This window comes from Stenella coeruleoalba, assembly GCF_951394435.1.
Source record: "Stenella coeruleoalba genome assembly, chromosome: 3".
NCBI lineage: Eukaryota > Metazoa > Chordata > Mammalia > Artiodactyla > Delphinidae > Stenella > Stenella coeruleoalba.
This window is the reverse complement of record NC_137148.1, coordinates 150,877,738-150,895,494: the sequence shown is the minus strand read 5'-3', so window position 1 is coordinate 150,895,494 and position 17,757 is coordinate 150,877,738. Positions and strand designations below refer to the sequence as shown.

The 17,757-nt window shown below is 44.3% G+C and overlaps 2 protein-coding genes across 2 annotated transcripts in view; one reads left to right on the top strand and one right to left on the bottom strand.

Moving 5' to 3' along the window:
• Positions 1-11,913, top strand: part of LOC307183208 (uncharacterized protein) — a 466,052-nt gene extending 454,139 nt beyond the window's left edge. The window contains exon 7 of the transcript XR_013827411.1: positions 11,881-11,913. The gene's annotated coding sequence lies outside the window, so the exon portion shown is untranslated. The remainder of the gene's footprint in view (positions 1-11,880) is intronic.
• On the bottom strand, positions 30-17,495 carry LOC307184906 (uncharacterized protein; the record flags this gene model as incomplete). Its single annotated transcript, XM_079918662.1, has 4 exons — positions 30-1,404; positions 4,018-5,588; positions 15,766-16,354; positions 17,400-17,495. 3 exons carry the CDS (start codon positions 17,493-17,495, stop codon positions 5,506-5,508), a joined length of 768 nt encoding a protein of 255 aa, XP_079774788.1. The 3' UTR covers positions 30-1,404; positions 4,018-5,505.
• Positions 17,496-17,757: the final 262 nt, after the last annotated feature.

Below are 17,757 nucleotides of genomic sequence, written 5' to 3'. Positions count from 1 at the left end.
ATTTGAACGCCACGTGTACCTAGGAAGGTTAGTTACTTAGTCCTTCTGTTTCTCAGTTCCCTGGCCAGGGATATGGAAATATTAGTAGGACCTGCTTATTCGTATTATGTTCTGAAGCTAAAAATTAGTAAATACAAAGCCTGAAGAAAAATGATGGGTACTTCATAAGTGCTACCTACATAAATGTTCAAGTATTAAATGCCTGGAAGAATAAGTAGGTCGTCTCCAGAAAGGGCACCTAGGAGGCTACAAACAGGAGGATAGAGCCTACTTTTTCACATTGATGACATGAGTAAGAAGTTTTAGAGCTCATGGAAAGAATATTATTTCTTGTGATGCACTGTGGGGTGGGCAGAGTAGGGGCTGTGACCCATATTTTATGGTTCAGGGCACTGAAATTTAGACAGATTGAGTAACTTGCCCAGAGTCACAACACTGATGAGTGATGGGTCTGAGGCAGGGGAGGGATAGAGATTCCTGAACACATGGACATGAGATCATGCCCTGGATACACAAACCAAGAGCTCTCCTCGCTCCCTTTCACACATCCTCCTGCCCCAAGGATGCTGCAGGGAGACAGCTGGTACTCGGAGGAGGTGCCTGGCCCAAGAGAATGGCTCAAATCTGGACCTACCTCCTGGCTCTACGTTTCAATCCCTGACCCCAAATACAATGTCTTTCCCCCAAATGCAGACCCCCTGATGGACCGGGGTATCCAAATATGTGTGCATCTCCCCTCCCTTCCCCCTCAGCACTTGATTCTAGCAGCTGATTTGCAGTGAGACTTCCTGGTGGTCAGGTGACCACCCTGAATGACCAGTAGTCTACTTGACTCCCTAACTGACTCAAAACCCAGGACAGTCCAAACCAACTGCCCACATGACAGTTGCACAGAGAATTAGCATCATCTTCAACTGATCAAACCTGGATGATGAGCAGTTAATATTCATTAGCTGGGAACAGGGTCTACTGGGCTGGTGTTTTGGTGGCTTAACAGATGAAGTTTACAGGACCCCAGGGTCTCACTGACTAGAAACTGACCAATCATCTGAGCAGCTTGGACTAAGGCCTGCCTAAGAGCGGGCAGTGGCTGCACCGGCTCTGAGTGGGCACCTTCCCTGCCCAATCCTCCCTCAGCCAGATCCAGGCTCTGCTGTACAAACTACAGCCATTGCTCCTGAATCTACTTGCTGGTATTATTTCCACAGTACCTTCAATGGAGTGGTTAGTGGGGGTGCTATTTGTGTCCCTACCTTGTTGTTTGGCCAGATGCTGATTCTGATGTACCTGAACCACTGCTGCAGATGGCCAGCAGATTATCTTGATCGCAGATGATATTCTTGTGCATCCTGTGTTTGACTCCTTTATAATCTTCCTTTTCTTCTTGGTACCCGAGTCATGATCCTGGAAAACACGACAGAAACTGAGAGAACTATTGATATGTTGCTGGGAGAAGACCATGCAGAGGTGTCAATTCATTCCCAGGTCACACGTCTGTTCTCTTTGTTCACCAGCTTCCTAGGGGAGTCTAGGGGAGTCAAGTGAATCGAAGCTGGGCTGAGAAGAGGGTGTTGCAATGTGGTGTGCCCTTAAAATAGCCAGCAGCCTGACTGCACGGGGACATGACTTTATTTAGTGAGATAATACAGAAAGGGAGCACAGCACAGTGACCGACAGAGTGGGGGCTGGTGCCTGATGGTCTGGATTCAAATCATACCAGAAGCCACATGAACCTGGAAAGTTATGCAGACCCTCTGTCCTCAGTTCCTTGTTCTGTGATAATGGAAACGTTAATAGGGCCCACTTATTAGTATTACATGATGAAGCTTAATACAGCAAATCAGGTAGACCCTGATGAAAAATGATGGTTACTTCATAAGTTCTACCTAAGTGTGCAAATATTAAATGTCTGGAAGAATAAGCAAGAAATGTGGTAGTGCTGCCTCCAGAGAGGGGACCTGGATGCCACAGGGCAGGGGAGTGGGGAAGGTTATGGGTGTGATGCTTTAGAGCTTGTGAATAATATCTGTCATCATCTCCTGTGATCCCCACATCAGCCCCGTGGGGAACTCATGGCAGGTGCTGTGAACAATATTTTATGGTACATGGCACGAAAATGTTGAGATTTTAAGTGACTTTCCCGGAGTCGCAAAGCTGATGACAGATGGATGTGGGACAGGAATGTAGTTGGTTCCCTGGGACAGAAATCCCTGAACCCCTGAATCCTCTAGATGGTGCTCTGGACCCCTGAGCCCAGGGCTCCCCTCCCTCCATGACCCCAATCCTCCTGCCTGCCCCATGGTTGCTCCAAGGACAGGAGGGGTCTGAGCCAACAGGAGGGCCCATGCCTGACCCGCTGCCTCCCTTACATGTTGATCCCTGACCCCACAGCTCTTAAATATCCCTGAAAGAAGGTCCCTTGAAGGATCAGGGGGTCCCATCTACGTCCCTCCTCCCTCAGCGTCTTCACACACTGGGTGAGCCTCCTGGTGGTCTGACCAGTGGTCGGCTTGTCTCCACGTGGCTCAGAGCCCTGGTCTCTCCAAGCCAGTTGCCCACATGGCACGTCTCTAACAAATTAGCTTGGTCTTCAACAACCAGCCCTGGATGCACAGGTAGTGCTGATTAATGAGGACAGTGGCCTGCTGGGCTGTGCTTGGTGGTTTAGTGGGTGAAGCTGGCGTGCCCCACTGTCGCCTGACTATTGATGTGAGCAACTGTCGGAGTAGCCTGGGCTACGGCCTGGCTGGGGAGGGGCCGTGGCTGCACTGGCTCTGAGGGCGCACCTTCCCTGCTCATCCTTCCTCATCAAAATCCAGCCCCTACAAACTCCTCATCCATCCCTAGACCCTGCAGTGGCACAGGAGAGAGGCCCATGCCCTTCTAGAGGGACCCCTCCATAGCCACAGCCTAGAGACCCCATCCCAGGACTGTCTCTGAGGATGACCCAGGCCCTCCTAATCTCTGTCACCAAATGTTCATTCCACTAACCCGATGGCATTGTCCCTTCTCTCCACGTTCCCAGGCAGCACCCAAACACCCAGTGATCCTGTCCACATCAACCACTGGAAATACCGCCACGAAACCCTAGTTTCCTTCCTTTCTGAAAACCTCTAGATTTAGACTGCTAATATTTGCTTTTGGATTTTGACATCGACATTCAGAAGTGTTTAGCCTGTAATTTCTCCTGTCCTGTAATATCTGCTGCGGGTACGACATCAGTATTCTCCTGGTCCGATGAAAGCAGTGTGGGTGTGTTCCCTCTGTATCTGTTCTCTGGAAGAGTGTGTAGGAGACGGGCATCGTTTCTGTCTTAAATGTTTGGTAGAAATCAGAGGAAGCCACCTGGCCCTGAAGTTTGTTTTGTGGGGAAATTTTTTTGGCATCTCTTTCTAATTGAAGTTTCCTTGGTGTATTGTACAGGGCACAGATCTTAAGCGTAGAGCTTTATGGTTTCTTGTAAATATAAACACATCTGCTACCAACACACAGTTCAATATACAGGATGTCCCCAGCACCCTGGCTGCCTCCTGTAGAAGGGGAAAAGAATAAGTGCTGACTTATTCGGTTATAAGAATGAAATCAGTTACTCCACGTATATTCCAAGTGCAGTGATTTACACACAAATAACTCAAAATGAGTGTGGCAGCACAATCAGAAAGTAGTGGAGGGTGCTGGAGGGCTGGGAGAATCCAGTCCCTTTGGGATTTCCGCTGTGGAGGTCGGGCCAGAGTAAGGAAGCTGAGAGGAGCTTCTCAGAAGCATCTGGGCTTTCACAGAGGGAAAAACTACTGCTCCCCAGAGTGGAGCGCCCACTGTAATTCACTGAGCCCTCCCTTTGCGGAGGGTGCTTTTCTGTACTTGTGTGTTATCTTACATAGAAATGTTTAAAAAAAAAAAACCGAGGAGGAGATCAATTTTGCTTGATGTAACAGCCTTTCACTGTTAAAAGTAAGACATGTATCTAAAATTTATGCTAAATCTGTACAGCTCCGACAGGAAGTAACCGGCACTCACTAGCTGACTCAGGAGCAGAGGGGGAGCAGAGAGGCGGCCCTCCTTCCTTGGACTCGTGTCTCATTTAAGCTGCCAGACACTGCACAAGCTCCATCCCCTCTGAGTCTCAGGCTGAGGCCTCCAGGTCACAGTCCTCACAGGTGTCAGACCAGAACCTGCCACACAAAGGCAGGGACTGGAGTCAGTGGGGAGGTGGGCTCCCTGGGGTCGGTGTGTGGGACCCAGGGGGGCTACTCAGACCCTGCAAGTGACTTTGGGCCCTGACATCCCCAGGGCTCACATCCCCAGGGCACTGGGGCCTCTTTGCTGCTCTTTGCCAAGTGTGTTCTGGTAGCAGAGAGACCTGTCCTACAGGGGCGATTTAACCTGGGCATTTGGCCGGGCGGTGTTCAAGTGACTGGTCCCCTGAACAGTGAAAGTGATGCAGAGGAAAGGGGAGGCTCTGGGGCTCCAGGGTGAAAAGTGTGGGTCCCTCCCACCTGGGCGCTGTGAGTGGGAGGTCTGATGACACAGGTGGGAGTAGTGACCCTGTCCCTCCAGCCCACACGCAACACGGCCCATCATGAGATCAGCACAGTGGAAGTGGGCAGAGAACCGCAATGTTCCCTTTTCCCCTAAGAATCATTTTTCTTTCTTTAACACCCCAGCCAAACTTGCCTGTGCTTTTTAATTTAAAAATATCCTGATGCTGTGGTCATAGAATCATAAATTCTATAGCTTTGCTGTATCCCAACATGAAAAGTTTGTAGAAGACACTGCTTTTCAGCGTGTAATAAAACCAGATGTATTTGTTATCTAATTTTAAGGTCATAATTAACTTGGAATCCTGGCCCTTTAACTCATCCTAAATTAGCATTGCTTTGAATTGCCTTCATTTTGTGTGTGTGTGTTGTATTCAATTTTAACACATCTATGGAAAATCTATAGAACCTCAGGTTGAGAAATGGTGCCATGAGGTGACCCAGGCCCTTCAGTGGGGCTCCACAGAGGCTGAGGGGTCCCCAGGGGGTGGGCAAATCCCAGCCAGGTGTGGATCCTGCAGTGTCCCCTACCGGATGCCAGGGCTACCGCGTGCCCACAGGGATGCAGCAGCGCTGGGCCAGGTGAGCTGTCTGCTTGCGTGAGAAGAAGCCCCGGTGCCTCTGTCCTCCTCACCCTTTCCCCAGGACGCCTGAACTGGGGGGTACCAGGGCCACTCCAGATATCTCACCACACTTGGTGATTAACTGGGGATGTTGCCTGCTGACCTCGGCGGGTTGGGAGGGCAAGGCTGGGTCCTGCAGAGGGAGATGTTGAACCTCACCAGGGACACTCTTTACAAAGAACACAATGTGAACAACACCTCCAGGAGTGATGTATGTGGTGACCCCACAGATGCCTTCGGCCCCCCATCTAAACATAAGAGCCTGGCATATTCAGGGCTTCTATGGAACGGGGACCGTTTCCTGGCGAGATGCACTCAGGTCATCCTCCAGTTGCCTGCGCAGATTACCACCATTCTCTTCTCTCCACCTTTTTGTTCACATGCAGTGGTGAGCACCTCTGTGCTCTCCTCTGGCTTTTGGGTTTTCCTGAAGCACCAAAAAAAAAAAAAAAAAAAAAAGTCAGGGATGGCAAGGGAAGCACATACACTTATTTGCCTTCTGCTCTTCCTCCTACCCTCTCCAGGCTCACATTTCCTCTTCTTGTTCTTCCTCATCCTTTTACTTCATCCCTTCTCTTGAATCCAGGATGAGAGAATTTTTTTTTAATTGGATGAGTCAGTCTTCTTTTACTTAATTTATTTTTAACGACCTTATTGGAATATATTTGCTTTACAATGGTGTGTTAGTTTCTGCTATATAACAAAGTGAATCAGCTATACATATACATACATCCCCATAACCCCTCCCTATTTTGTCTCCCTCCCACCCTCCCTATCCCACCCATCCAGGTGGTCACAAAGCACCAAGCTGATCTCCCTGTGCTAAGCGGCTGCTTCCCACTAGCTATCTATTTTATGTTTGGTAGTGTATATATGTCCATGCCACTCTCTCACTTTGTCACAGCTTAACCCTCCTCCTCCCCATATCCTCAAACCCATACCGTTTTTATGCTAAGTTATATTCTACATGTAGCCAGAAAAATGTTAAAAAGATTTTTAAAGAACTGCGCATCTATTTTTGAAGCTGATTTGCCTGTTCAAGGCTTGCTAGCACTTTATCCATCTCAGTGCTATTTCACTTAGTAAACAAATGCAGTTGCCATAATTGCTGCATATGTGTCTGTGTTCCCTTCTAGGCTATATGTTTTTGAAGTTAGAAACTATATTTATATCACAGCCCCTATGTATAGCACAATATCCATTGCTAATTCAGATTGTGCTTTAAGATATAAGAGAAAATTTAACCCGTTTATTATAGTCATAAACATCTAGCAAACCAACCAGAAAATAAAAACTAATTTTCAATGGGTTGGCCAAGAACAAAAAAGAGAGGAATACCTAGTGCAAAATCATATCTCTAATAACTACTGTTGGATTTAGAGCACACACATGCTAAACTTATTTTAAAATATCTTCTCATCAAAGATTTGAGGTTGGACCTGAAAAAATTATATCAGATGTGAAAATAATTATGTGGTCTGACCAGCGTGGATCACACAAAGTAAGTGTATACTATGTATAAAGTAGATAAACTACGAGGTCCTGCTGTATAGCACAGGCAACTATATTTAATACCTTGTAATAACCTATAAAGGAAACGGATCTGAAAAAGAAATATATATATCTGAATCTCTTGGCGGTACACCTGAAACACAACATTGTCAATCAACTATACTTCAAGTAAAACAAAACAAAACAAAACAAAGTAAGTGTAAAGGGAAGTATAGTTTTATAAATTCACCTCTGATATCCAATGGACCAACTGAAAGACAACAGAAAGTACAACTTTCAAGGAGACAGGACATGGCCAGCAAACAAGGCCATTACCCTCGGTAACGGTCATACCTGCCAAAAGATATACAGACTAGCATGCATTCATGAATACATAGGAATTCTTCATTTATCTGGCATTGTTAGGCAATGAGGTATTGTATGTTAGGAGAAGTTTTTTTAACTGACAAATTGAAGAGGAGTTATTTTAACCTTCACTCGGGAATTTTTTTCTAAAATTAAGAAATGTATCCACAAGTGCATCTAATGTTTCCGTGATAACTCGGGGTCATCAGTTCAATCAACGTTTGCATGAATAATGCAAATGGAAACAAGACAGGCATGCTTACTGAAACTGAAAATGACATGGCACTGGCTGGAATAACTGATGAGAGAGCAAGAAAAAAGCAAAAATGAAAACAAACCGTGATCAGGAAACAATCAGTCAAGTTCTGACTTTCTGTACTTAGTTTCAAAACGAGATACCACAAATCCTAGCGAGAGACTCCAGCATCATTAGCTGTCTTTCTCCTTTGTTTCCACCTTCCTTTCCTTTTCCTTCTATCCTAGACTGTTACAGGCAGTGCTTATAGCTGCTTGCAAGACAAATTCTAATACTTGCTTTCTCTCACACAAACTTCACAATATGTCCATGTGATAAATAGTATGGAATTAAAGACAGTTCATCACAGGGACATCTCCTATGAAAATAAAATTAGAAACTAGCTTCTAAACATGCAGAGAGAAGGGCGTGGTGTCAGGCACTAATTCCCTTGGGAATTCCTGTCCATTTCTAATAGACGTTCTTCTTTACCAAGATCCCTTTTTATTGGTGTCCTGTTCCAGACTGCTCCACTCCACCCATCCTCATCCTGTAAAATACATTCACACTCTTTTGTGACCCTAGTTATTTTCCCATTAAATAATCAATCATAGAACTGTCGGAATTAAATACAGAGTGAAATTAAAATACTGGAGTCACTTGGAGGGTTTAAGCAGCTCCACCAGAAAATACTGGGCATGGATTTAAAAGAGGCTGCGTGGGACTTGCTCTTGTCCAAGTTCTTTCTCAAGAAGTATCTGAAATAAGCCTAAATTCAGAGTTAATCAGTCTGGCCTGCTTTCTCAGGTGGACTGGAATTCATTGCTCTTTCCCCTCAACTCCCTGATGTCAGTGGCACTTTCCGGAGGGGAGGTGGACTTCTCTGCCTACTGCAGAAGCTCAGTTCCCCCAGGAACCACTCCCCATCTGAATCCCACACTGGAGGCCAGATGCCAGCCTTCCCAGAACATTCGTGATCTCCTTTCGGTTTTTGACCTGCTCAGATTGAGTCCCTGTAGACTCTTTCTCAGCTTGAAACCTGATATTCAACCCCTTCCCTGACCTTGATGGTTACCTGCCTACTTTAGGCCTCAGGTGCTTTAGCTATAAATCGATATATTTGCCCTTAATTCTAAAGTCTTCTTTCTAAAGCTCTACAATGTGTGGCTCCTTGAAAATGTTTCTCTTTGCTGGTTTTAATTTTGTAGAGAATTAAAACCACAGCTACTCTAAAAGACAGTAAGTTGCATTCGATAAGGAAAGTGTGCTTCTGTAGTTAGATTAACAGGGATGGAAGACGACTTAGTATGTTTTAAGATACTCATGATCCGTTCTCGTGAGAGTCGGGGGAAGAAGGGGAAGAGAGTTAATAAAATACCAAACGATTGTGACAAATTAAGTTCACCAAGATGTAGCTGATTAGTTACTACTTGAATAAGCCACACATATCCAATCCAAGTTGTCCTTTATTTTTCTAAGTAGGATCCCAGTGAACTGAGTCCCATGTTCAGTAACTCCACCTTCAGTGGCTTAGTCTTTAAAAACTGTTATGTTGCTGGAAGAAGAAATATTGCCCATCAGTCCTAATTGATGTTTAGCTATCACGCACATTTGAAATAAATTTATTACTTTGCCTGATCTCAGTGTAATACATTCCAAAGCGGCAAAGAGCACATGAAAAGTTATGGAGTCTCCATCTTCTACACTGAAGTGTGCAATAAATTACATATTATTTGGCCGTGAAATTCACAAGCCATAGAAACCACGCCATTAGCAATGTATACAGTGGTAAACAGCAGGTAATGAGAATGATATAAAACAAAACAGACTGTGTATGTTGGCACTGCTGCCAATAAAACAATCATTAAATGCATTCATATGCATCTACGCTAGGTAAGCTCTTTAGGGCAATTGCTATGAGTTCTACATACCTGTCAGGATATTATATATAGCCCACTTTCTATGGCCTTTATTCAAAGACGCTGAGAAAGGGTTACTCTGGGTAAATTCAGACCTTTTCTCAATATAGAATTTGGTCAACATGCATTCTGAACAGCAAAATTTCACAGTGCTTTCAATTTTCCTACACTAATTGCCACCTCAGCAAATGCAGGATTAAGTATAATGGATTATAAGACGTTAGAAAGGAAAGATGGAAGAAAAGAAGGAAGGTAGAAAAAAGGTGGGTATGGAGTACTTCAACATTTATGTAGAGTGGACCTAAAACTAAATTGAGGTTTCCCTGAACTATTAGCATATGCTATAGAAACTTAAATGAAAAAATAAAAAAAACCAGCAAGGGAAACTCAAAGATTCTTTGTTTTTTCACTTTACTGCATATACACGTCCATCTTAAACAATCTATATGCTTATATCCAATAAGAGAGCATTGTTTTGCAAGGCTATTTGGGTTCTATCAGCATGTAGAGGTCAGACAACTCAACTTTAGCAGAGTTAGCCTTCAGGTGAATAATTGCTTCTTTCAGGTTGTGAGCATTTGATTTTTCCAGAAATGTTTCCCAAAAAATGAAAACTAAAAGAGTCCTACGACAGCGTCCTTTAGAAGTTTTATAGTATCAAGGCTTTTGGAGGAAGAGTATCCTTGTTGATTACCAACACAATGATTCCAAGCAGGTCAATTTATGCTGAGAATATTATATAACAGAACCCACTTCACCTCCATTATACTGACAATGATCTTCCTTACTTCAACCTTGTGGTTTTTAGTAAAGTTGAAAATACGGAGCCAAGAACAGACAGTGACAATGCCAGAGACTCAGATGTACCTATAGGTGCCTTCAGACAACATCAGCCACCCAGGCTAAAGTCCTGGTTTAAAACATCCCAACATGAATGAATCTCAAAAACCATATGCTGAGCAAGTGAAGCCAGATCAGAAGGGCACCGACTGTATTATTCAACTTACATGAAATTCTAAACTGGGCAAAAGTCATCTCTAAAGATAAAAAACAGATCCGTGGTTGCCTTGGGGTGGGAGATGGGGATACTTTTGCAAAAGCCTAGGAGGAAACTTTCTAGGGTTTTAGGATTGTTATCTATCTTTATGGGGGTGGTAGTTAAACAAATGTATACATTAATTAAAAGTCACTGAACCCTTGACTAAAAATGTCTGCATTTTATTGTATGTAAATGATACCTTAATAAGGTTGATTACAAAATGAACCAAAACCAAAACAAAACTGAAGAAAAACCTCTCAAGACCTCAAAGAAAATATACTGTTTTCTTCCAGGGTACCAGATTGGAAATGAGGCATTGGTCTGTTCTACCCTCAGATTATCTCTAGGATTATCTAGTCTATTTTAAAGCACTAGAGTCCCCTATCAGGAAAACTCACCCCATGTTTAATTACTTTGATTTCTTCTCTGCCTCTTCTCCCAACACAGTGAAGTCATTCACGGAAGAAAAGCCAGCTTTTGCCAAATTTTCTTCATCATATATTCTTTCCAAATCTATTATTTATGTAATAAAATTTTGCTACACTTTGTAAAAATCTAGCTTTTTGAGGCTTACAAATCTTAACAGTTAACCTATTGCCTCCACTGGAATTTGGAAAAAAATTATTTTGAAAAGGAATAGCTGAGACTTGACATTTTTTGTGTGTGTGATTTTCTCTTCACCTAAGAGAGAAGTGAGTAGGAATGAGAAACACATACATAAAGAAAAATAAATTTATCTTGCTGCCTTTGCATGGTTATAATTTATAGGAGGCCCTTTTCAACAATAATCTATTATCAGAATCAACAAAATATAATCTCCATGAAGGCCAGGCCAGGATATTTGTCTCTTTTTCAGCAGATTGCAATACAAACCACATTCATGGATATGCTCCTTGATGATCTTTGTAATACTGTAACAGTTGACCATTTCCTCATGCCTCTTCCCCTTAACTTCAACCTGGTTTTTCACCAATGACCTCACATTTCCTTCTCTATCACTTGGTTGTGGGCCTCTTTTCCAACTCCAACTCGCATTTCACTCTGGCACCAAAGGAAGACTCACACCTTCCTGCTTTTTAATGATACCTCAAGGTCATTACCATATCGTGATCACCCTGAAGAATAGCCAGACAATTGTCATTTCAGAGCCATCTGACAGTTTGTAGCTCTAAAAATTAACTAAGGACCGCATTTGTCAAAAATATCCTAGTTTAAGATTTTGGTAATACAGCAACAGTAATTCCGAAGTCATTTATGACAATCAGTGTGGGAAGCACCCTCCTTCAGGAAGATCCTTTGCCATACAATACTCTTTCCCTGTCTGGTAATAAGGAAGCACGGCCGTGGAAAGTAACCTTTTGTGGAAAGAAATACTTGGCTTTGAGAAGGCTTGAAGTTCATACATTTTTCTTGAATTAGATTCCCCATTAATTACTTTATCCACAAAGAGGTAATTATCAGAGTTATGTAAGCAATTAAGGAGATGCTACTCCACATTCTTTCAGCTTGTTGACCTTTCTCACTTTATTTCATGTGGCTATCTGAAACATCAGTGATTTACATGCCTTTTTTTTTTGACAGATTTCTGTGTGTGTGTGTGTCCCCATGATGAAAACATCATTAAAGTAAAATATCAGGAATACATTCTTAAGAAGCAGTCGACTTAAAGTCCTAGAAAAAAATGAAAGCACTAATATTCATGGACAACTCTACACTCTGAAAGTTACTCCAAATTTTGTTGACCTCTCTTTTGTCTAGGAGTTTTTCAAATTTTCTACCATGATCATTTGTTAGTTTTATAATTACATAATAAAGGCATTACATCATATAATCTTTTGTTATCCATTGCAGTTTTAAAACTATTCCTTTCCTTGTCCTCAGCAGATATGTCATAGATTATTAGTACATAAGCAAAGACTTTCAACGTAACAGTACTTTATAGTGAGAAGAACTATACTGAGCTATCTCTATCCTAAGACAATGCACTAGGAAAGCACTAGGAATTCTTAAACACTAGGAATACAGAGACAATCAAGGGGCAAGTTCCTTGCCTTCGAGTATACAGGATCATTATAGCAAATGCTTAAATAGCATTTAGTAAGTAACTCACCACAGCAGTCTTATTATCCTCCATTTTAATAGGTGAGCAGAGGAAGCCACAGGGAATTCATAGGGTAAAGCCAGAATTTGAACCTAGGTAGACTAGTACACTCTCCACGGCTTTAACTACTACGTTAAAAAATATATATATATATAAGTTATATATATATATAAAACTCCAAGTATTCCAAAGTTACAAAACACTTATCTACCAAAACTCAAAAAGGAGCACACAAACTTGCATAGAAAATAAACATGTGGGTTTCCCTTGTGGCGCAGTGGTTGAGAGTCTGCCTGCCGATGCAGGGGACACGGGTTCGTGCCCCAGTCCGGGAAGATCCCACATGCCGCGGAGTGGCTAGGCCCGTGAGCCATGGCCGCTGAGCCTGCGCGTCCGGAGCCTGTGCTCCTCAACGGGAGAGGCCGCAACAGTGAGAGGCCCGCGTACCGCAAAGAAGAAAATAAACATGTAAAAGTTCATAAATAAACCACAATATAACCTGCTCCACATAATATACTGACTGCAGTGTCCTGGGCCTCTCCCATCCTTAGGTAGCTGGAAATTACAACAAAATAATACTTTTCACCTTTGGAAGCCACACCATCTCTCATACCAAGCAACCAATTACTTCCTTAGAGAGAACAGGAAATTAACCTGAATATCATAAAAAAAATATATATAGCATTAGTGATGTAGAATGTTTGTTTAAAGACAATAACTTCAATAGCAGAGGGAACTTTACCATTGCAGGCTTCAGATAACCTCTATATTTCTCAGATTTCATGCTAAATCATAAAATGCCATATTGTGTCTGAAGCTATTTTTTCAATAGTCCATTTTCTTAAATGGACGAGCAAAGCCGTAAATACTGAGGAACATTTTGGCTCCCAAATCCTAAAGCCATTCTGATTATGCCTGGGTGATCATGGGGACGTCATCGGAACTACCAGAGGACTGGCTGAAATACCAGTGTTCTGGCCAGCTTACAAATTAAAAATTATACAGAATCCAATTTTATTTTTTTGTTAAGTAATTCCTATGAGGCTTTTGAGATGTCACTGTAAAGTCCTTTCATGTGTAATCTTTATCCATTAGATAGGGAACAATGCCAATCCCCATCATAAATACTGTCACAACCTGACACTGAAAATCCATTGCAGGGCATAGGACCTGCAAATAGGAGGTGAATCACACACATCCACTCATTCAGACAATCCACAAATATTCATTTTTAAGTCTACTATATGCCAATAATGTACCGGCCTCTCAGATGCTAAACCATGCTAAATGCTGAAACAGACATACTCAGTTCGGGCCCTCCTGGAACTTATTACCTACAGAAGTGCCTTCGTTGTAAATGGTCAGGTCTCAGCCAATGCTATTATCATCAGCAGGTGACCAAATGATACAGCTTGCTTCCCTTCCGAGGTACAAAACAGTTCTTACACCTGAATGGGATGCAAAGAATAATCTGACTTCTGTTCACCAGGGCATGAATTGAACTGTCCTTGCAGAAGAGATAACAGATGGTGTGAACCCCACATCCTAGAAACGGGCCAGGCACACGACAAGTGTTCAGCTTTTCAAAAACAAATGAACAATCACTTCCTCTCCTAGATCTTTACACCCTTCCTCTGTTGGCTACTTTCTCTCAGCTTATAAACATCCTCAAATATACTCACTTAAAAAAACTCTCAGACCTATGATCCTTTGGATATTCTTGTGGTTAACCTAAGTCTCTACCATGCCTTCAAACACCTGTCCTCCCAAAAGCCCACATCTGTACCTTGGGCCCAGACCTGTCTACCAGGCCCCTCTAAAGCACTGAAGATGAAGGAAGATCCTCTCACCACCCCCAATCCCTTTCTACTGTGCTCTGTATCTCTCAAAAAGATGCAGCTGTAAACTGTCACCCACGCTTGCTGCCCTCCCTTTTCTAACTGGTCACCAGGCCTCACCCATTCTCTCTCAGATCTGCAAAACCCGGTCCCACCTTTTATAACTTAAGTGGGACCCTTAGATTACAATTCACCCTGCACCCAATCAACTGCCTTCCACATGGAGGTCCAAGTGAGTCTCTAAACCAGAATTCCATTTCACTGTTCTTTGGTGTTTCCTGCAGCCTTCAGGATAAACATCCAAACATCTGACAGGACAAACAAGGCACCTTTTTGTTGGGCCCCACTAAGTTTTCAGTATTAACTCTCATTTCTTTCCCAAACCCTGAGTTCCAGCCCTGTACATTAGTTTTGCCATATTTTCTTACATTTCTCAAACTTCAACACACACTGCTTTCTCCTGCCACCCCAGGAGCTTCTACATATCCTTAGAGAGGACAGCCCTTCCTCCAAGAATCCTACCCTGAACTTTCCCTTCCAAGTTTCTGTGCTCTGCAAAGGGGAAAGATGGCGGGGAGGGATACATTAGGAGTTTGGCATTAACATATACACACGACTATATATAAAATCATCAACAAGGACCTACTGCATAGCACAGGGACCTCTACTCCATATCCTGTAACAAACTGTACGGGAAAAGAATCTGAAAAGGAATGGATATATGTATAACTGAATCACTTTACTGTACACCTGAAAGTAACACAATATTATAAATCAACTATCCTCCAATATAGAATAAAAATTAAATCAAAGAAAAAAGAGATTCTGTGCTCTGTAGCAGCAGAACTCACTTCTTCCAGAGCACTGACTCCTGTGCTTGTGTTTACTGTTTGCCCAGCAGAAGGGAAGATTACCTAGGGCAGAAGCATCGTCTCCAGCAGCCCTTGGTTCTGACATCTCATTCAAGTGCCAGGATACTTTACACACATAACCTGCTTAATTAATTCTAAGAACCCACAGAAAGAGTGGTTTTTAATGTCATTTTACAAGTGTGGGGATTGTAGTGCAAAAGAAACCTGTCCAGGCCACAGAGAGCATAAGCCCTGGAATTCAAACCCTAAGCTGCCTTGACACCGGTGCTCTTTTCACTATATATGATACACCTATTGAAAAAAATTTTTTTTTCCTGAGCCCTGTTTGAATGGAAAGGAAATGAAGCTGGGATATATCCATTTCCTAATCGCTTTGGTGTGTACCAGGCAAAGTCATTCAACAGACCAGGTAACATCTGTGCAACAATTAACGATGCTCCAAACTGTGCTAAGTGTTCTACTTTGTAGAGTCTAGAAGCATTAACACAGTGCATCCTTGTAACCGCCACGGAGGCTGGGTCCTGTGAAGCCCATGCTACAGATGAGAACACTGAGACCTTGAAGCCTTAAGGCACTCGGCGGGGGTCACCGAGCTGGCAGGAGTCCTAGGCCGCACGCCCCGTCTAGTGCACGTACACCCGGGCACTGGGCACCGGTTCTAGTGCCCACCCTCCACCTTTAACCATATAAAACCCCGCTTCTCAGCGCCCACACGAGGGCCCCTGGAAGCCGGAAGTACAAACCTGTCTCGACAAGCCGTGGCTGGAAGAAGCTCTGGATACAGATCAGGGGCAGAGGGTGCTCAGGAGCGGCGCCCAGTCTACCCGCGACGGCAGTCGGCATTAAGTCCAGCAGGCCCTCCCTCAGGGAAGCCCGCACGGAGGGCAGAGGCACCGAGTCCTGCAGCGCGCACAGGTCCTCAGAGCGCGAGAAGGAGTCGGCCGCGCTGTCCGGGCGCAGCTTCACCGAGTGTTCACGGCCTGAGCGCGGCCTCGGGGACGCTGGCTGCAGACAGGATGCCCACACCCGCCTGGGGGCCCCGGCTCGCCTCCCGGCCCCTCGGGCGCCCACCGCCCAGCGGCTGCGGCCCGAAGATATAGGGCCACGGGCCCAAGCTAGGCCGGGCCCTCCATGCCTCGCTCCGGAGCCCACGCGCGGCCTGGTGTTGGCGCGGGCATCAACGCCCTCCCGAGCCGCGCGGTTGCGGTTTAAGCCTCCCGGCGGGCCCGTGGGGGCGGGGCTCGAGGACTTCTGCGAGCTCGCCGTGCGTCCGCACGCAGACCCGCCTCTCCTGACGACGCGGCCTGAGGAGCGGTGTCGGCAGCTTCGAGACTAGGGGAGCGTGAAAGGTAGGAGGTGTGGAGAATTTGGGGTTTCCAAAAAGCGTTTGCTGACTGATCCAAACAAAAGTGAGACATGGTTGTATCAGCACATTTTAAAAGTAGTTAAACTCCCGCTAAGTGTCTGTGCTCGCCCCGCCCAGAAGAGAGCGTGAACTCCGTGAGGGACACAGGAAAGGCTGAGTGAACGTCTGCCTGTGGTCCCTTACCTGGTGCACGGGTGTGTGAATTTCTGCGGAGAGCTCTTAATTTCTGTCGTTTCTGCTGGCTTGACACGGTGGTTGGCAAACGGTGACGTGTTCCGTGCATTCAGGACATGATCGTGGTTCCTAATAATCACTTTTTTTGTACTGACACCTCCACAGAGAATTTACTACTGAATATCCACTTTGCAGAAGAGAAAGTGAGGCGTAGGAAGTGAAGTGACTGAGTAAGAGGAAGGACTCAGACAATTGGTGTTAGTAAATTAACCCTGCAAGGAGGCCGTTAGCCTGCGGTGGCTCTAGCGATGCGGTCGCCCACTTAAACCAACCCAAATCTAAGCCTGTCAGCGCCTCAGGGTGACGAACACCGCTGAGGACACCCAGTCACAAACCACCAACTAGGCGTTAAAGCCATAGCAAATCACTCGTTTCCTTGCTTTGCTTCTGCCCTTTTAAAATAAACATCTCTGCAGCTCCTGTGGCTGGAGTGCTCCTCACCTCTTCCGCTTTGTGGTGCGTGAATTGAATCTATTTTTGCGCACATAAAGTGTTAAAATTTTAAATATGCCTCAGTTTGTCTTCTAAGATTGGCCGTAGAAATTGGATTTGTGTCCAGTTTCTAGAGCAGTGGTCGTCCTCTGGTCAGGCCTTAGGCGTTACGTGTACAACGTTCCTCTTCTACCACCACCTTCTGGATGCCTCCACCCACTACCAGCTCCCACGCATCAGTTCCCCTAGATGTGGTCAGCAATGGCTTTTACATGCAGCGTGCTCACATTATAACATCGCAGACACTCCTCCGTCCTCCAGCCAGCGTGTGAAGTGAAACATTACCATTCCTGTTGAAGAGTCTCTGGTGTGACCACTTTCCCAAGCACAGCAATTCCCCAGCTGACCCTGGGTAACCACTCCTCTGAACTTGGTCTCCATCACTGGCATGGATGTCTTTCTATGTAGGCTACAATTTTAAGTATTCTTAAACTGCATATCGTATTCTATTTTGTTTTCTCTTGTTACTTGCTTTATTTAGTGTTATCTTTGCTAGGTTCATCCATGCTGACATGTAAAGATCTATCTAGTTCATGTACTTTCCTCGCTACGTAGGATTCCCGTGTAGGGAAATCCAATAATTTATATGTGCATTTTCCTGTTGATGGACATTTAAATTGTTTCGAATTTTAAGTATGATTTC